The sequence below is a fragment of the Felis catus genome, chromosome B4 (assembly GCF_018350175.1).
Source record: "Felis catus isolate Fca126 chromosome B4, F.catus_Fca126_mat1.0, whole genome shotgun sequence".
Classification (NCBI taxonomy): domain Eukaryota; kingdom Metazoa; phylum Chordata; class Mammalia; order Carnivora; family Felidae; genus Felis; species Felis catus.
Genome location: NC_058374.1, coordinates 46,523,896 through 46,545,069, shown reverse-complemented (window position 1 = coordinate 46,545,069; position 21,174 = coordinate 46,523,896). Strand labels below are relative to the sequence as shown.

General features: G+C 41.1%; 1 protein-coding gene across 3 annotated transcripts in view; it reads right to left on the bottom strand.

The window, feature by feature from the left end:
* Window positions 1-21,174, bottom strand: part of BORCS5 (BLOC-1 related complex subunit 5) — a 97,647-nt gene that overhangs the window by 12,354 nt on the left and 64,119 nt on the right. For all 3 annotated transcript variants that reach the window (XM_011283772.3, XM_003988424.4, XM_019834528.3), the window contains exon 3: window positions 13,358-13,515. In XM_011283772.3, the coding sequence (XP_011282074.1) occupies window positions 13,358-13,515 (158 nt within the window). The remainder of the gene's footprint in view (window positions 1-13,357; window positions 13,516-21,174) is intronic.

Here is a 21,174-nt window from a genome sequence, read left to right as displayed (position 1 = left end):
GACCAAAAGGAATGAACTTTGTCAGCAGATAAGCTGTAATGACATTTTCACTGGCAAAGTCTGTTTGTACACTTTGGACTCTGACGTTTCACTTGTACCAGCATTTCACAATCTCTGACCTCACCAAGGGGGCTTTAACACAGAATGTTCCAGCTGCAAGGGTCCTGGGAGATCAGTCCCACTCCCTGGCTTTACAGATGGAGACTACTGCACAGGGCTTGAGCAGTCCCATGCGGCTGGTACCACCAGAACCAGGGCTGGGCTCCAGATCTCCCGGTCACCATCAACGGTCCCAAGGAACGAAGGCTGGCCAGTGACATTTCCTTCTCCACAGTTAGCTCTACCTTGTCAAAAACGAACTAAACTGTGTGAAAACTGTGACCTGCGAGTTTTTCGGTCCATAAGAAACCCCCAAATCTGCTGCTAATGAATGTCAGAGTCAAATCAAACATCTCCAAATCCATTAGGAATAGGAACCTGCTCAGGTGGGTCTACATCTGCAATTAGGAGGATATCAGGCCAAAGCGTGCGCAGTTTCTACTTCCTTCTGGAATTACATAAACCTTCCCCGGTCCTTGTTAGTCTGCCATTTCCTGTTGCGAAAGGAACAAACAATGGGCAGACTGTCACCGATGTTTTCTTAAGTATACCACAGGCTGAATGGCATCGATTACCACGTAATGGACATTTTGAAGTGACCCTGTTTCCTTTTTTCAAACAAAGTATCTAAATGTCTCCTTAAAGAAACACATTTTATTTGGGTCTTCAGGAGAGTTAAGACGCATCAGGACCTCAGGAATTTGAATGGCATCACTTTGTTCCAGTAGTTATTTCTGACTTGCCCAACTTCCCCACGTGCCTTCTTACCCTCTGTGTTATGTTTAGGCGGGAAGGTAGGCAAGAGCTCTCAGAACCTTTAAGCAGTTCCCCAAGCTAAATATGTGGCCGTTGGGCAGATGACCCCCTTCCTCCCCATGCCCCAGAGAAGGGCTAGGGAGTGCCTCTGAAAGGCAGCAAGTGAAGAAAAAAGATCTGGGCAAAAAGAAAAGTTCTGGGCAAAACTCCCACTCCTCCCTCCCCCTTGGGAGAGCCTTCCCCGCACTCTCTGCAAGACAGTAGTTCAGGGCACACACACGCCTATAATCTCTGCCTCCTTGGGCAGTCTCTGTTCCAGAGAGTCTACTCTCTGGCCTCCCTGACTATACCTCTCTCTCCCTGTCCACCTTCATCACTCCTCATCCCCACCGGACTGGTTTAAAGGCCCTTTTCTCAAAAATGATGGGTGGAGAGCGTGGAAAGTTAGCCTCGGTGAAGGCAGAGGAAATGTGGGGTCTTCAGGGTTATTTTTTTAAGTGTGGCTGCATCCTATCAGAACTGCTTCTGAAATCTAAAAGTGGATCCTGAAACTATGAAGGGAATATTGTAAAGAAACACTGGGTCCAGGAAAGCGTGTGAGCATCGCACACAAGCGACGAGAGGAGGCGGGACGTAGAAGGCCTTGGGATAAAGAACTGAAGGGAAAGAAGCAGGAAAGCACGGGCTCGGGCGTCCCGGGTGTGGGTCTGAGTCCCAGCCCCGCCACCCCACAACTGGGGAGCGCCGAACGGTTTACCTTTCAGGCCTTCCAACCTCAGTTTCTTCTTCTGTCAGACACAGACGACAGTGCATGTAAAATGCCTATCCCAGGCCCAGCGCGTGGTACACAAGTAGAAAACGACAGCTGTATCACTGTGACTCTTGTCACTATGAGGTGCTAAGGGAGAATCTGGAGAAGCTGTGCAGGTAGATGGGGCGGCTGGCTGGTGAAGAGAGTCTGGGGGCCGCGTCACTAGCCTGGACTCCCCTTCCCAACGTCCAGGACTAAAGGGGAATAAAAGTCTGTATGACCTGGGTGACAGATTCAATAGTTTAAAAACCTGAGCTAAGAGGACTAAAACAATTGGACCGTGTGCTCCATAATTCCCTCATTTCTGCACCCAATTGTGCATGAACACAATCCCTCTTTTGATTCAGAGTGGAGAACCGACCTTAGTGGTGGTGTGGAGGTCAATGTTTTACAGTCGAAATTCTCTACCCTGTGCCTGAAGAAAGGATGCGAGAATACTAACATCACAAAGTGTCATATCTCAGCGGACACCACAGTGTGCAGTCCTAAGCACCATGCTGGATGACCTCGCCGCACACGTGAGGGCCTGATCCGGAGACCGGAGGCCGAGATCATCACCTGTGCAGAGGCTGAGGTGACAACTCAACTTAATGCACACATTCATCTGGCAAACACTTCTGAGCACGGTGGGGGGGGAGTGGGGGCAGACATGAGGCAGGAGATCCTTCCTGACCACAGGAAACCAGGAATGCATTACATACAGGTTGTTGGCATATACTGACAGGTCTAAAGGATCCGCCAGGCAGAGACGGGGAGCACATTCTAGCAGGAGGGAAGACCAGAGGAGACATGGAGCAGGAGTAGAGACCAGGGAGCAGTCTGAATTTCGTGGACTTGGGAGAACAGCCATGACCACTACAAGCTGGAAAGACAGATGAGCGGCTGTTTACTGAAAGACTCCAGGTTTTGGCTAGAATGAAGAGAGAACGGCTGAGGTGCCTTAGGATTAGGAAGAAACCATTACTAGGCTATGCTGTCATTGTGCCACTAATACTCATACTTCTACAGAATAGCATCACTTCCCTCCTTGGTCTTGCCGCATTTGAGATAAATGTCTTTTACTCCCTAAAATAATCCTTTCATGGACACAGCTGCCTGTAGTCCTGCAGACTTCCTTCACGTCCATTATCCCACTTGCTCTAGGCCTACAGGCTGTCACCTTAACTTTCTGCCTGAGCGATTTCTAGTAATGGTTTGATGTGATCCTTGACAAGTAGTAAGCCCTCTACTCAGGTGTAGGATGAACTGCGGACTGAGGCCAGGATGGCCTCTAAAGGTTTACGATATTAAAATACAGTTTGTCAACTGTATTTTGACAGAAACAAGTTAACTGTTGCCTCAAGTTCTAGGAACACACCAGAAAAAAATCCTTTGGGAATTCTTGAGATCTGAAAGATCTAGTGAGATTTTTTTAAAGGAGTATGGATCTGCAAGTGTTCTCCCAACTAACAACAGAGAGAGCAAAGAAGTCTGCAGTTCAGAACATCCAGATAAGGATGACAATGAGCAGACTGTTAATAAGGAAAAGAATCTGGCATATTGTTATTGTCATTGGTCAAAAAATTGGATAAATCGTAGGTATCGACAGAGTGTTAAGGAAAAGTCTCCTGGCTCACTCTGTACTAGCCAGATCTTTATATTACAAATTCCTTCATAGAAAGGCTTTTCTGGCCCACCCCATCTATAATTTCCATCTCACTGATATTTCAAATCCCGTTCCTTGCTTTGTATTTTCATTCTTAGCACTTATCTTACATGCTATATATTTTATTTTACCTTGTTTATTGTCTGTTTCTCCAGATATGTAAGGTCTGTTTTGTTCAGCGATATATCCTCAACCTAGATACAGCCTCCCACTTTGAACAGAGCCTGGCACAGAGCTGAATGAGTTCAGAAATTAAGTAGACATGTAAAGGCATATGCATACAAAGTTCCGAAAGGCATATTCTTATCTCGGTGAGTCAAAATTCTACAGCCAGGGAGACTGAACCCTAATAAGGCTAACATATTGTGAGAAAAAAAGAACAGGTATTCCAAGCTGGGGGGGAAAATGCATGTTCGAGATGGACATTTGCAAAATACAGAAAACAGAATGAAGCAGGCTAAAAACAAATACCACCAATCATCTCATCATTAAAGGGTAACCACAGTTAATTGTCATGTTTCCTTCAAATCTTTTTTCTTAAAGGATATTTAACATAGTTGAAATCGTATTGATAGTATAATGCCATGTTCTGGTTTTTTCACTTAATGTTAAAAGCTTAAGTGTTTTCATAGTATCACTTGCCTTTCATTGATGGACTTAAGTCAAGTGAAATTTATCACGAAATGTGCCCTTCGGAATCTCAATGTTGGGCTACAGATGCATTTTAGGAATATAAGCTGAAAGATGATACAGATATTCAAAGTGTAGCTCAAAACTGAATACAGCCCTGGGCATGCATATGGACTACATTTCCCAGCCTCCTTTGGAGTTAGCTGGGGCCATGTGATTGAGTTCTAGCCAAAGTGATGTGTGACACTTATGGTTTGGTCCACAGAGTCTCCTATCTGTGCTATTCCATTCTCTTTCCTCTTTTGCCAACCAGGTGCTACCAGGATGTGGTCTTTGGGTAGGGCAGAGACACAGATGAGAGGAGCCTGAATCCCTGAAGTCAAGGGAGGAGAGTCACTTGCTAACATCCAGAAACATCCGCCCTGAACACGAGCAAGAAATAAACTTCTGTTGCATTTGAGCCATTACACGTTTCTTAGTCTATTTATAGGTGCAGTCTAGCCTACTGTAATACAACTCCCAAACCTTTATTTTCCCTAATAGAATAAAGAAGCTTCTCCATCACTAGGATAAAGATAGGGAAATAAATGAAGAATACATTAAGTTCTTCATTTAACAAACATTTATTAAATGTTAACTATGCACCAGGCATTGTTCCAAGCATGCAGCAACATGCAAATTTGCTAAAATTCTGTTTTTCTTCGTGGAAAGAGAAATAGGACAGGGAATAGCTTTTCCCAGCCCTGCTTCCAGTTCTATAACTCATGTGCCCTTAATGCTGCTTATTCTCTAGCTCACAGATTGCAATTACTCCTGCATTCCTCACAAGAGAGGCAGTGAAAGAGGCCTCTAACATTGCCTACTCTGGCAGACTGGAAATGACCTATGGGAGGATGAGGGTCGGGGGCTCTAGTACCTGGCACATGTGGCCAGGACGAGAAAAGCTGGCAGCTCCATCTGTCTAGGGGCATGTCTAGGGCAAGCAAACTAGGTGGGGGGGGGGGGGGGGACAGGGCTGCTGTTCACACATGCTCATATGTCAGTATCCAGAATTAGAATGGAGTTAAATCTTGGAGCAGTCAAATAACTGAGTTTTGCTCATGCTTCGCCAAAAAATACAAGCCTACATTTCCAAAGGCAAGTAATAAACTAGGTTGGGCCCTTTTCCAGGATTTCAGCCTTCTGGCAGGACAGTGCTGGTGTAAAGGAAGTGTGGGGCCAGGCCCAAGGAAGTATTGTATGCATACCTTATAACCAGACAAACCAGAATAAGCTCAATCCCCCATCTGCATTTCCTGCCACCCAAGGGACCAGTTGTATTTCTTACCAAAAAGAAAGGTTGCCCAAAGGACAAGAATGGGGGAGAACTATAATTATATTGTAAGGTCTCAACCTGAAATTTACACCAGAGTAACTTGTAAGATAGAAAGGGAACCTAAAACTTTCTTTCAAATATTAGCAAAAAGAAAGCCTAACATCTCAATGACCTTGTCAAAATTTGTAGGTTTTTTTTAATGTTTATTTATTTGCGGGGGGGGGGGGGGGGGGGGAGGGAGGAGGGAGAGAGGGAGTGGGAAGGAGAGAGGGAGTAGGAGTGAGGCGGGGGAGAGATGGGAGAGAGAGGGAGTGGGAAGGAGAGAGAGGGAGTGGGAAGGAGAGAGAGGGAGTGGGAAGGAGAGAGAGGGAGTGGGAAGGAGAGAGAGGGAGTGGGAAGGAGAGAGAGGGAGTGGGAAGGAGAGAGAGGGAGTGGGAAGGAGAGAGAGGGAGTGGGAAGGAGAGAGAGGGAGTGGGAAGGAGAGAGAGGGAGTGGGAAGGAGAGAGAGGGAGTAGGAGTGAGGCGGGGGAGAGAGAGACAGAGAGAGAGAGAAAATATATGCAAGTGGAGGGGCAAAGAGAGAGAGGGAGACAGAGAATTCCAAGTAGGCTCCAGGCTGTCAGCGCAGAGCCCACACAGGGCTCAAAGTCACGAACCGTGGGATCATGACCTGAGCCGAAATCAAGAGTCAGATGTTTAACCGACTGAACCACCCAGGTACCCCCAAATTTGTAGTTTTAAACCCATTTTATAATTTGAGGTCAAGCAAACAACAACAACAACAAAAACAATGCGAGGGTATGTTTAAAAGCAACAGAAATGTAACACGGCTAAAATGTAAAGGAGTCTCAGTTCAAGGTGGTAAAGAAGTAACAGCCTCACGGGGCCAATGGTCCACTTGAACCAGGTTTTTAACTGAAGGAGCTCACAATGAATGCTAGTGCCAGTTCAGACACTGATTCTCTGCAACACTGTAAGCAACTCATTTAACCTTGACCATCTCTCCCCCAGCCCTATGGAGGAAACATGGTACAGGAAGTCAGGTCAAATACTTGGAAAATGGCTCTAGCTCTAGCTAGGTCTTAAACGTTCCAGTACTGTTGCCCGAAAGAAACCCCTGCCCAGCTCTGTGTGAAGCCCATGACTGGTAACTCACTCCTTCAAACACCAGTTGAGAGCCTCGTGCATGAAAAAGGGACACCTCAAATCAAAATGAATTACTCCAAAGAAGTAGAATAGAAGTAGTATGGTAAAGTGGAAAAGAGGGCTGATGATCTATCATATCTTAGCCATTTTAACTAGAAGAAAACTCTTGGGCAAGTCCCACAAGAACTCAAGGACTTCGTTTTCTTTATTTGTGCAATGAAAGGGCTGCATTAGAGAGACTTTGGGGTCTATTTATAATCCCATGTAACCACATGGCTCTCTCAGAACTAAAACTCTTTCTTATCTGTTCATCTGAAACTCCATTCAATGCTTCATATTGGTTTATGCTAAAACAGCATGCTTATCGACACATCTAAGAATGAAAAACGCCGACTACCAGAATCATACTATGCATTTGGTCTCAAGGTCTTCAAGCCAGCACACAGTAACTGCAACAAAATAAAGCCAGTGGTTTTATCTTAGTTAACAGAGCGTTCCAATCTATGAACATACTTACCCATTGACAGCAACTACAGTGAGGCAGAAACATGATCCAGGTCAGTGACAAGAGCTGCTCCAAATGTCTCAACTGGGTCTTCCTGGGACTGTGAATTTGCCACCTGCCCTCCTCTCTTAAATCCCCTATCCCTGGGGAAAGCACCCACGTTAGGAAGATGTATGTTCCTTGCACTTTTCAGTTAACCCAAATTTCAATGGCTGATGTGACCTAAAACTGCAAGTGTCTGCCTGCCAACTTGAACCTCAAGTAGAAATAACGAGCTATCGCAGAAAAATCACTGAAATGACAAAAGTGATGTATCTGTAGCCTAGGAGTCAAGGACTAATCATTTGCTGCCATCCAGTTTCACATTTCTCACGGTCCAGGTTCCCAAGCACCAGTTTGTCAGTCACAAAGCAGGGTGAACAATTAATTACAAAAATCACACATATCCCACATCTGTAGCCTGACAGAAATCGTGCAGGGCTTGAGGGAAACCAGAGTGCGCTAAAAATTACGTCTTGCCTCTACTTAGATCTTGTTCCTACTTGGGCTGTTGGGAGTAAACCTTAAAATGAGCCAATATTTAGCCTGCCATTGGTCTCAAGAAACTACATTAGGCCAATTCATGGCATTAGGGTTAGGCTTTTCTCTCTAGTCATGATTTATATTAAAAACAATAATAAGAGCTATCACTATAGTGTTTACCATATGGCAGACATGGTCCCAGGTACCTCATGGAAAGTAATTCATTCAACCCTCACCAAAACCTATCTGAGGTAGATTCTATCCTTACTCCATTTAACAGAGGAAGAAACTGAGGCTCCAAAGAATTACTTGTTCAAGGTCACACAGATAGTCAGAAACAGTGTCAGGATTTGAACCCAGGCAATAAGGCTCTCGAGTCTGCACTCAGAACCGTTATGCGGAAGCACCCACAAATAGAAGGTACACGTTATCCCACCTCAGCTGAGCCCTCCATGACTCCCAGCATCCACAATTGTACTACTGCTCATTGGTCACTTTCAATGAATAACCTCCCCTCTTCTTCAGGGAGAACATACAGGCTCCTCGGGTGTGGCTGATCTATGCCAAGTATCCTTCTTTTTATAAACTTGTCCAAGTTCTCCCTGTTCTCTCAAAACAGATGCCCAGGTCTGTAAATCCCACCCTCTCTTGCTGCCTTGGGGACCCTGCTCTAAGACCCTTTCTACCCTTCCCCATTAATCTCTTCTCTTCTGTCTCTTCCCCATCAACCTGTAAACATGTTCAAGGATACCACCTGCAAAACCAAACCAAACCAAACCAAAACAAACACCAAGCCCTCTTTTGATCTCTATTCACTTTCAACTCCATTATTTTGGCCACTATCTCACTCTGTGACCCTGGATAAATAAATTGCTTACCCTCTCTACGAGGCTTCAATTTCTGAATCAGAATAATGAGGGTGCTGGACCAGAAGGTCTTTAAGGTCCTCTGATCCCCAATGTTCTATGGGTTTTAATGCAGAGAAGAGATCTGAACAAGTTTAATTTCTTCACTGTCCCCAGAAGCCCCAAAGTTAATTTTCTTCTAAGACTGCCAAGCTGTTCCTGTAGCCAGCAATGCTCCCCGACTTCTCTCCATTCATTCCCCAAACCTTTGGATTCCCTTGAAGAGCTAGCTTAAATCTCACTGGCTCCAGGATATCCTGACCTTTAATTCTTCCAGAACTTCACCTAGGGACCACAACTGAGCACTCTCCATCAACAGTGCCTCATCTTTCACATTACTGTCCTGTGTATCTTTGTTCCCTCGCTTCGACTAAGCTCTCAGCAGGCAGGCACTGTGTCCACTTTTTTGTAACCCCTACAAAACCTCACACTAAGTAGGTCTGCAATAGTTGCTCAGCAGTGCTGGTTGTCAGAGGGGTCACCCAGTAGCCACTAAGGAAACCAGCAGTCAGTGTGTGTTACCCAGGGTCTCATGAAGGAAGACTACCCCTATCTTCTACTCCTCTCTCATGCACATGAATCTGTGAAACACAAACTTGTCACTCAAGAGCATCATCCAAAGTTAGGAACAGGAAAGCTTAGCTAACTCCTTGATTTTCTTTTATCAGAATCAGAAAACAGTTATAGCTGTGTTTCCCTTTGATCCAAACTTAAGTAAGTGCAGGCGCTGTAACTTTATGAGTCTCTGGTTGATCCAGGTTCTACACTTCCACTAATACATATTCTCCAAGGTTATTAAGTTCCTTACTTTTCAACACATACAGCATTATGTTACTTCCTCACACTTGCAACCAAATTTCCAGGAAACATCTGGAATAATATTAGAGACTTAGTGTTATATCAAAACTACATCCTCTGCTTTATTCATTTGGAAGTGACTAATTTCAACCCTGAGGTTAGAAGTGAGCACAGCTGGATGTGTATGTTCTAGGACTTTGTTAGCATTTACCAACAAAGATGCCAAGTCACCAATGAAAACCCTAAAACAGTGCTCACCTTCACCTTCAGAGAACTACCGAGGTACCGCTGCTCGGTACTGAGTACTGTTCCCTGTTCTGTAACAAACCTGGGTAACTACTGACTACTCAAAGTGAATCCCAAAGTTCCTCAAACAATTTTAAACTCAGTTTTTTTGTTTTTGTTTTTGTTTTTTTAAGTCAGTTTGCTTTAAATGAATGCTCCAGAACACTGGTTCTCAACCCTGGTTACATGGTAGAATCATCTAGAGCACTTTCATAAATACCAATGCCCAGCTTCCTCCTTTCCCCCACTCACCACCCTTCAAAGATTTTTATCTAACTGGTTCAGAGTGAGACCTATATACATCAGTTATTTCTTTCTTTCTTTCTTTTTTTTTTTTTACATCAGTTATTTCTTAAAGGTAGTTCAGCTACACTGAATAAATTAAGGTATTATTATTTCAGGTATGCCAACAGCATTACGGCTGTGTTCTGGAAAAGGGTTCTTAGTGGAAAAAACTGATAAAATTCAAGTAAGGTCTCTGTTTAGTTAATAGGGTGGTACTGATGTTAATTTCCTCATTTTGATCATTGTACTAAGGTTCTGTAAAATGCTCACTTTAGAGGAAGCTGTGTGAGGGATATTCAGGACCTCCCCAAATTACTTTTGTGACTTTTGTCTAAATCTAAAATTAATTCAAATTTTGGAAAGTTTTCAAAAGAGTCCTTTACCTTTAAAGATACATACTTAAATATTTGTGAATGAAATTAAATGCCTGAGATTTACTGCCAAATAGATCAACTGGAGAGGTGGCAGGGAGTGTGAGTGGGGATATGGAGCGAGGAGCTTTCACAAATTGATGCCTGTAGAGGGCGCCTGGGTGGCTCAGTCGGTTGGGCGTTTGACTTCAGCTCAGGTCATGATCTCTCATGGTTCCTGAGTTTGAGCTCAGCATCTGGCTCTGTGCTGACAGCTCAGAGCCTGGAGCCTGCTTCGGATTCTGTGTCTCCCTCTCTCTGACCCTCTCATGCTGTGTCTCTCTCTGTCTCAAAAATAAATGAACATTAAAAAAAAAAATAAAAAATAAATAAAACAACAGAAATGGATTAGAGGACCTTCCAATAAGAAAATGAGAAGCATTACAAAATAATGGTTCTAAAATCTCCTAAGAGTTAACATCATGGTTAATTTCTAGCACAGAAGTCAAAAATGGTAAGGTGTCTGCAAAAGCATTTCCCAAAAAATGTTCTAAAAACACTACTTCTATATGATGTTACCTAAGATAAAGGTTCTGAGGTCAAATAAGTTTGAAAAGGGGCACCTGAATGGCTCAGTTGGTTAAGCACTGACGTCGACTCAGGTCATGGTCTTGTGGTTCGTGAGTTGGAGCCCCACGATGGGCTCTGTGCTGACAGCTCAGAACCTGGAGCCTGCTTTGGATTCCATGTCGTCTTCTCTCTCTGCCCCTCCTATGCTTGTGCTCTGTGTCCTTCTCTCTCAAAAATAACATAAAAAAAAGTAAGTTTGAAAAGCACTGGCTTTCTTTACTATAAGATTCCTAAGAAATTTATTTTTTAGATTTTATTTTTTTAATGTTGATTTATTTTTGAGAGAGAGAGAGAGAGAGAGAGATAGCATGAGTGGAGAAGGGGGAGAGAGAGAGGGAGACACAGAATTTGAAGCAGGCTCTGGGCTCCAAGCTGTCAGCACAGAGCCCAATGCAGGGCCCAAACTCACCGGCCCTGAGATCATGACATGAGCTAAAGTCAGACGTTTAACCGACTAAGCCACCCAGGTGCGCCTCAAGATTTTATTTAAAAATTTTTATATTTATATATTTATTTTAAGAGAGACAGAGAGTGCAAGCTGGGGAGGGACAGAGAGAGAGGGGAACAGAAGATCCAAAGTGGGCTCTGTACTGACAGCAGAGAGCCCGATGTGGGGCTCAGACTCATGAACCGTGAGATCGTGACCTGAGACGAAGTCAGACACTTAACTGACTGAGCCACTCAGGTGCCCCTTAAGATTTTATTTTTAAGTAATCTCTCTCTATACCTAATGTGGGGCTCAAACTCACAACCCCAAGATCAAGAGTCGCACACTCCTCCGACTGAACCAGCCAGGTGCCCCAATTCCTAAGAGCTTTTAATAAAATCATATGCATCATGACTTTCCAAGGGTGGTGATGGAATATGCAAGAAGGTTGACCTTCTTCACATGGAACTAGTTTGGTAGAATTTATTTTGGAAAATCATGCGTGAGACCAGTGATTCCCAAATCTCACATAATGGAGAATGTATTCAGTGTCATTTGGTAAGTGTATTAAAGTAATGATTCACAGACCACATCCTAGACCTACTGGCAGGAGAGAACTCAGTATTAAAACAAACAAACAAACAAACAACTCAAGAGAGTCTAATACATAATCATGTTTGAGATTGAAATCTCTGTAGATCATACTACAGTAAAATAAGCTTATAATATTTGAAAAGCTACAACAATGCCAACCAATATGAACCAATATGAAATGACCAATATGAAATGACAATTTGGAATTGTGTTCCAAATGAAAGTACTTAATCCACGAGAGAAGCATATATGTATACTTTTTATGAAAGGTAAGTAGTAAAGCATTGGAGGCGTTGGCAAATTTAAATCTATCAATATAATTAGTGACAACTGTGTAATCTCAAGGATGTACTACATCTATTACTAATTGTTAATGAATTTGCAACGATTCTCAACCCTTTACTTGTGTGTTTCCTCATGTCCATCTTCTTTTCATGCCTGAGCCAATGACCAGGACTATTTAAACAACTCCAGGAGGTGCCATTAACATAAGTGGTTTCTCCAGGACAGAGCTCCTGACCTTTTCTTTATATGATACTACTTTGTGGTATTAGGAATCTCAATCCCTTCTTTACTGAAAACTTTGGAAAGTGTATGTACTATGCCTTAGTGCTCACAGAGCTGTGCCATGCAGCAGCCCAGCCAATGATATATTTAAGTGCTTCACAGAAGTACCTACTATTATTAATAATTACTAAACATTTGTACCATGCACTTTAGGTTTCTAAGTACTTTCACATGAGTTCTCTTGCTCTTTCCCTCACAAAAACCTTGTGCATTAAGTAGGCATAATTGTTTCCATTCAGCCAATAAAAATCACCTAGCTTTTCACATGCTAATACAGTGAAAAAATAATTGAAAGAGATATCAAGGCTCCTGCTCTCAAACAACTGATACCCTGTTGGAAAACAAAATGTAAATTATATAGGAAACAGCGAAAGTCCATTCAAAGATATAATGTTAGCTACAGCAGATTAGTATATCAGGACTTTACACACACTAACAATAGCTAACACTTACTAAGCAATTTAATCATCACTCAACACTTGGGACAGTGTTACTGTCCCCCCATTGTTACTATTACCCCATTTTTCAGATGAGAAAACCGAGACCAGAACGAGTTAAGTAACTTATCCAAGCAAATAAGTGGTGAATCAGGATTCAAATTCCAGATTAGTCCAGCTGCATAGACTACTCCTTTTCACCAACACATTTTACTGCTAGGAAAGACAGAGGACAAATGTCAAGACTAAGATGGGTGCCTGAGGGGTTCAGTCGTTAAGCATCTGACTTTGGCTCAGGTCCTATCTCATGGTTTGTGAGTTCGAGTCCCACTTTGGGCGAGCTTGAGCCCTGCTTTGGGTGAACATGAGCCCTGCTTGAGGTGAGTCCCGCTTCTCTCTCTCTCTCCCTCTGCCTCTCCTGGGATTCTCTCTCTCTGCCCCTTGCTGACTTTCTCTCTCTCTCTCCCTCTCTCTCTCACAAATAAATAAATAAAATAAAATGTAAAAAAAAAAAAAAAAAAAAAACTAAGAAAATGGCTACTTCCCATAAAGCTTGGATCATCGGCTCTACTGCTCAGTAGAAAAGGACCTGGTAGTCAGAGGAAATGAGAATCGTGAGCTGGTGATGTTATTTTCCCACAGTACGTTACCTCTTTGATTCGTTTAACCAAAGCATTCTGATCAAAGGCAACGGCCTCTGCACACTGATGAAGGTGGTCCTGATATCGAAGGCAGAGCTGTAACACCTGCTGAGAATCCAATTTCTCCAGTTTGGTATTTGTTGGGGAAGTCTGGCCACTCAATAGTCCTTCAAAGTAGAAAAAATTTAAATCAAATAAGATGGAAATTATTGTCAACAAATTTGTTTTATAAATAACAATAAATTCACTGAAGACAGGATAGGAGACTAAGATTTAATCTTACATCTTTTCCTATATACTAAAAACAAACATAGCAACTGTCATTTATGGAGCATCTGTTACACACCAATCACTCGGCAAAGTGCTTCCTAAACATCATTTTTCATACCCATAATTGCCCTAGAAAGTAAGGAATTATTAGTCCTATTTCATAGATAAGAAGCTCAAGACACAGAGAATTAACTTTCCTAAAGTCACACAGTGACTAGTAAGTGGTTTCTCCAGAATACAGTTCCTGACCCTGTGACACTATTTCAAGGTATCAGGAATATAAATCCCTTCTTGAATGAAAACCTTGGAAAGTGTATTTACTCAATTTCTTTTAATAATTAAAATGACTGTCTGACTTCAAAACAAAGACTGCAGCAAGACACAAAGAAGGGCATTACATGGTGATAAAGGGATCAATCCAATAAGAGGATATAATAATTATAAATATTGATGTATCCAACACAGGAGCACCTAAATATATGAAACAAATATTAACAGACATAAAGAAAGAAACTGAAGAGTAGCGGACTTTAACATCACACTTCCATCAATGGATAAATCATTCAGACAGAAAATCAATACGGAAACAATGGCTGTGAATGATACATTAGATCAGATGGGCCTAACTGATACATTTAGAACATTCTATCCAAAAATGGCAGGATACACATTCTTTTTAAGTGTATATGAAAACATCCTCCAGGACAGATTACACTTTAGGCCAGAAAACAAATCTTAATAAATTTAAGAAGACTGAAATCGTATCAAGTATCTTTTCTAATTACAATGGTATGAAACTAGAAATCCATTACATGAAAAGAACTGGAAGAAACACAAACACATGGAGGCTAAACAACATGCCACTAAACCACCAATGAGTCAATAAATAAATCAAAGAGGAAATAAAAAAAATACATGGAGACAAATGAAAATGAAATGGTCCAAAATCTTTGGGACACAGCAACAGTAGTTCTAACAGGGAAGTTTATAGTGATATAGACCTTCTTCCAAAAACAAGAAAAATCTAAATGAACAATCTAACCTCACACCTAAAGGAACTAGAAAAAGAAGAATAAACAAAGCCCAAAGTTAGTGAAAAGGAAGCAAATAATAAAGATTAGATGGAAATAAATAAAATAGAGACTAAAAAAAACCAAGAGAAAAGATGAATAAAACCAAGATCTGGTTCTTTGAAAAGGCGAACAAAATTGATAAACCTTTGGCCGGACTCATCAAGAAAAAAAAAGAAAGAAGACTCAAATAAAATCAGAAATGAAGGAGGAAAAATAATAACTGACATCACAGAAATATAAAGAATTATAAGAGACTACTATGAAAACATGCCAACAAATTGGACAACCTAGAAGAAATGGATAAATTCCTAGAAACATACAATCTTCCAATATTGAATAAGAATAGAAAATCTGAAGAAACCAATTATTTGTTATACAATTGAGTCAGTAAACAACAACAACAACAACAACAACTCCTTTCAAACAAAAGTTGAAGGCCAGATGGCTTCACAGGTGAATTCTACCAAACATTTTAAAGAGTTAATACCTACTATTCTTCTCACACTATTTCAAAAAAATAGAAGGGGAAGGAAAACTTCCAAATTCATTCTTTGAGGCCAGCATTGCCATTACTAAAACCAGAGACAGTACAAAGAAAAAAAACCACAGGCCAATATTACCGATGAACACAGATGCAAAAATCCTCAACAAAATATTACCAAACTGAATTCAACAATACATTAAAGATCATTCACCACGATCAAGTGGGAATTATTCCACAGATGCAAGCGTGGTTCAGTATTCACAAATCAACCAATGTGGTACATCATATTAACAAAAGGGAAGACAGATACCATATGATCATCTCAATAGATGCAGAAAAAGCAGCAAAATACAACATCTGTTCATGATAAAAACTCTCAACAAAGTGGTTTACAGGGAACATATCTCAACATAGTCAAGTATGAAACACTCACAAGTCACATCATACTCAATGGTGAAAAACTAAAAGCTTTTCCTCTAAGATCAGAAACAAGAAAAGAATATCCACTCTCACCACTTTTATTCAACATAGTACTAAGAAGTCCTAGCTTCAGCAATCAGACAAGGAAAAGAAATAAAAGCACCCAAATTGGTAAGAAAGAAGTAAAACTATCATTATTTGCAGATGACATGGTGCTACATATAGAAAACCCTAGAGGTACAGGATATAAAGTTAATATACAGAAATCTGTTGTACTTCTTGGGGTGCCTGGGTGGCCCAGTAGATTCAGCAGCTGACTCTTGGTTTTGGTTCCAGTCATAATCTCATGGTTTCATGGGTTTGAGGCCCCACACTGGGCTCTGTGCTGACAGTAGGAAGCCTGGTTGGGATTCTCTCTCTTGCTCTCTCTTTTGTCCCTCCACGGCTCATGCTCTCTCTCAAAATAAATAAATAAACTTAAAAAAAATTTTGTTGCACTTCTATACACTAACAATGAAGTAGCAGGAAGAGAAATTTTAAAAATCCCATTTAACCAAAAAATTAAAAAATAAATAAATAAATAAATAAATAAATAAATAAATAAATAAATATCATTTAAAAGAATGAACAGAATAAAATACCTAGAAATAAATGTAACCAAGGAGGTGAAAGACCTAAACTCTGAAAACTATAAGACATTGCTGAAATAAAATAAGATGATACAAATGAAAAGACATACCATGTGCATGGATTGGAAAAAAATTAGTATTGTTAAAATGTCCATGCTTTCCAAATCAGTCCACAGACTGGGTGCAGTCCCTATCAAAATACCAATAGCATTTTTCATAAAACTAGAACAAATAATCCTAAAATCTGTATGGAACCACAAAAGATCTGGAATAGCCAAAGCAATCTTGAGAAAGAACAAATCACAAGCCCACATTTCAAGATATACTACAAAGCAACAGTAATCAAAATGGTGTGGTACTGGCACAAATGGAACCGGATAGAGAACCCAGAAATAAACCCAAACTTATATGGTCAATTAATCTACAACAAAGAAGCCAAGAATACACTATGGGGAAAAGACAGTCTTTTCAAGAAATGGTGCTGGGAAAACTGTACAGCTACACGCAAAAGGATGAAACTAGACCACTGTTTTAACACCATACACAAAAGTAAACTCAAAATGAATTAAAGACCTAAATGTGCAACATGAAACCATAAAACCCCTAAAAGAAAAAACTGTTATCTCTTGGACATCAGCCTTACAACATATTTATGGATAAGTCTCCTCAGATATGAGAAACAAAAGCAAAAATAAACTGTTGAGACTACACCAAAGTAAAAAGCTTCTGCACAGCAAAAAACAAAAACAAAACAAAAACCATCAACAAAACAAAAAGGCAGCCTAGTGAGAAGATATTTGCAAATGATGTATCTGACAAGGGGCTAATATACAAGATACATAAAGAACTTAGATGTTTTGGGGTGCCTGGGTGGCTCAGTTGGTTAAACATCCAACTTCAGCTCAGGTCATGATCTCGCGGTTCATGGGTTCTAGCCCCACATTGGGCTCTGTGCTGATAGCTCAGAGCCTGGAGCCTGCTTTGGGTTCTGTGTCTCCCTCTCTCTCTGCCCCTTCCCCACTCACACTCTGTCTGTCTCTCTCTCAAAAATAAACATTAAAAAAAAAAAAGAACTTAGATGATTTAACACACATACACACACACACACACACACACACACACACACACACACACAAATCCAATCAATCTGATTAAAAAACGGACAGAGGACCTGAATAGACATTTTTTCAAAGACACACACACAGATGGCTAATGGTGCTCAACATCACTAATCTCTCTCAGAGAAATGCAAATCAAAAACCAATCAAAATGACGAGCATTAAAAAGACAAGAAACAACAAGTGTTGGTAAGGATTGGAGAAAAGGGAACCCTCGTGCACAGTGGTGGGACTGTAAATAGGTGCAACCATTGTATAAACTGTGTAAAATGGAGGTTCCTTAAAAAATTAAAAATAGAAATACCATATTAACCAGGAATTTTGCTTCTGAAAATTTACCTCAAAAAATGGAAACACTAATTTGAAAAGATACATGTACCCCTATGGTTATTGCAGCATCATTTACAGTAGCCAAATTATGGAAACAATCCAAATGTCCATCGATAGATGAAGGGATAAAGAAGATGTACAGATTCAGAAGACAGACAGACAGACACACACACACACACACACACACACACACACACAGAGGAGTATCAGTCATAAAAAAAAAGAATGAAATCTTGCCATTCGTGACAACATGGATGGACCTACAGGGTATTATGCTAAGTGAAATAATTCATACAGAGAAAGACAACATATGATTTCACTTATGTGGAATCTAAAAAACAAAACAGACTCTTAAGTACAGAGAAGAAACCGGTGGTTGCCAGAGGGGAGGTGAGCGGGGGAATAGGTGAAATAGGTAAAGGGCATTAAGAGGTACAAATTTCCAGTTATAAAATAAATAAGTCATGGGGATCAAAAGTAGAGCATAGGGAATAGAGTCAATAATACTGTAATAACGTTGTATGGTGACAGATGTGACTACACTTCTTGTGGTGAGCTTTGAGCAATGTACAGAGTTATGGAATCACTCTGTTGTACATTAGAAACTAGTAGAACATTGTATGCCAACTATACTTTAATAATAACATTTTTAAATGGCTGTTTGAAAAACTGAGAAACAGAAATAATATGTAAAGGAACCCATCAGGGGGAGATGCAAAAATGGAGAAATTTAAAAAGTGAATAGAATGTCAGTGAACACACTAGAAACTTTTGTTATGTTTTTTTCCAACATCAGTTTTGTTGTGTAACTATTAAATTCCTGACATGTGCATAGGACGCTTATTTTCAAAGCCTTTCATATAAACTTAACTTACTTTTCTTTAAGGTGTAGTATGTAGAGGAAGATAATTACTAACACTTACGTAAGAAAAAAAATCAATTAAAGAGGCTAAATGAGTTGTCCATAGTCACGCATCAAACTTTTGACTAGAACTCATACATACCAACTTTTGGCCAAGCACTCTGCCAAGCCAAAAGTTCACAAACTTCTCGGTGTTAGGATTCCTTTACCCTTTCAAAAATTATTGAGGACCCCAAAGAGCTTTGTTTCTGTAGTTAACACCAGTAGTCACCTATTAAAAATTAAAACTGAGAAAATTCTTAAATATTTATTAAATTATCTTAAAACAACAATATTAGCCTCATTACATGCTAACATGAACAACATATTTTAATTTTTTTTAATGTTTTTATTTATTTTTGAGACAGAGAGAGACAGAGCATGAATGGGGGAGGGACAGAGAGAGAGGGAGACACAGAATCGGAAGTAGGCTCCAGGCTCTGAGCCATCAGCCCAGAGCCTGACGCGGAGCTCGAACTCACAGACTGTGAGATCGTGACCTGAGCCGAAGTCGGACGCTTAACCGACTGAGCCACCCAGGCGCCCCTGGACAACATATTTTAAAAGAAGTAATGATATTTTCCAAAACAAAAAAGTGAGAAGAGTGGCACTGGTTTAAATTTTATAAGTCTTTTCAATGTCTGGCTTAACAGAAAACATATGGATTCTCATATCTGCTTCTGCATTTAATATGTTGCTTTTATAATAGGTAGCTTCTGAAAAACTCCATTGTACATTTGTAAGAGAATGAGTGTAGCTAGCAAGTGTCTAAGTATTTTTTTTTTTATTTACATATTTTGAGAGAGAGAGAGCATAAGCAGGGGAGGGGCAGGGAGAGAGAATCTCAAGCAAGCTCTGAGCTGGCAGCACCGAGCTGGACGTGGAGCTCAAACTCACAAACTATGAGATCACGACCTGAGCCGAAACCAAGAGTAGGAAGCCCAACTGACTGAGCCACCCAGGCGCCCTGCAAACGCCTAAGTATTATTGTGAAAATAGTTTTGACCTCAGAGAATCCCTAGAGGGGTCCCATGGATCCCAGGGATCGCCCTACCACACTCTGAGAACCACTAAGCTAGGGCCACACTGTCTCATATCAGAGCCAATGATATAGCATAAGGTACATCAAAATCAATATGACAATGGGGCATATGCTGAGCATAATCAGTTTAAGCCCACCCACATCAAAGCTCATCTTAGGAACCCCTCCCCATTCTTGTCCCCAACCACCAATGTCAAACTTTCACTGATTTCTCCGGTACTAGAACTTAAACCAGTCTTCTCCTCCCCCACTTCCCCTACCTCAGCAGGCTGTATGATGGGCTACCCAGTTGGGCTATCACAGAGAATCCTCAGAAATGCCAGTCAGTGTTCTCAGATCTTCATCTCACCTGGAAGAGCTAAGGTAAGGGCAGGGTTGAACATGAGGTACCACTCTGTTCCCCCATATTCCACTGCCAGCACTTAGGTCCCTCGGCAGTTCCACTGCGGATCCTAACAGAGGAAAGCACCAGTTACTCCAGCTAAACCTGCCTCCACACGGTAGCTTCTGATGAAGCCACTATTTGCAAAAATAGGGATTTATTCTTTAATTGAAAGTTTTATTGAGATCCTGTGTATAGGATCTCGTGTATCCCTTTACTCAACTTCCCCCAAACGTAACATCTGGCAAACCTATAATACAACATCACAAGCGAGACTGACAGCGATACAATCCAGTGATCTTATGCAGATGTCCCCATTTTACTTGCACTTGAGTGTGCGTGTGTGTGTGTGTGTGTGTGCGTGAGCATTCATGTACGTGCACGTCTGTGTACAGCAGCGGTGAACCACACGATGATTCTCCTTCTGACATATTGCCAAAAGGTCAATAGTAGCCTAACAGGATATAACAATGCCTACATCATTCGCCTCACTTCATCTCATTGCACAGGCATTTTATCATCTCACGTCATCACAAGAAGGGTGAGGACAGTACAGTAGGCGTTTTAAGCCAGAGAGAGCGTACATCCACATAACTTTTATTATAGTTCATTGTTAAAATTGTTCTATTTTATTATCAGTTGTTATTATTAATGTCTTGCTGTGCCTAATTTCTAAATTAAGCTTTACGACAGGTGTGTACATTTAGAAAAAACCTAATATATATAAGGTTCAGTACCATTCAGTTTCAGGCATCCACTGGGGGTCATGGAACATATCCACCCATGGATAAGGGTGTCTACGATATTTAGCTCTATACAATTTTTTTCACACGTGTACATTCATGAATCCACCACCACAGTCAGCTCCTGAGCTGTTCCATCACCACAAAGATTTCTTGTGCTGCTTTTTATAACGACATCCACCTCTCTCATTCCCCTCCCCATCCTTAACCCCTGACAACCACCCATCTGTTCACCATTAAAAATAATTTTTTTAATGTTTATTTTTGAGAGACAAAGCATGAGAGGGGGAGGGGCAGAGAGAGAGGGAGACACAGAACCCGAAGCAGGCTCTAGGCTCTGAGGTGTCAGTACAGAGTTCAACACAGGGCTCGAACCCACAAACTATGAGATCATGATCTGAGCCAAAGTCAGAGGCTTAACAGACGGAGCCACC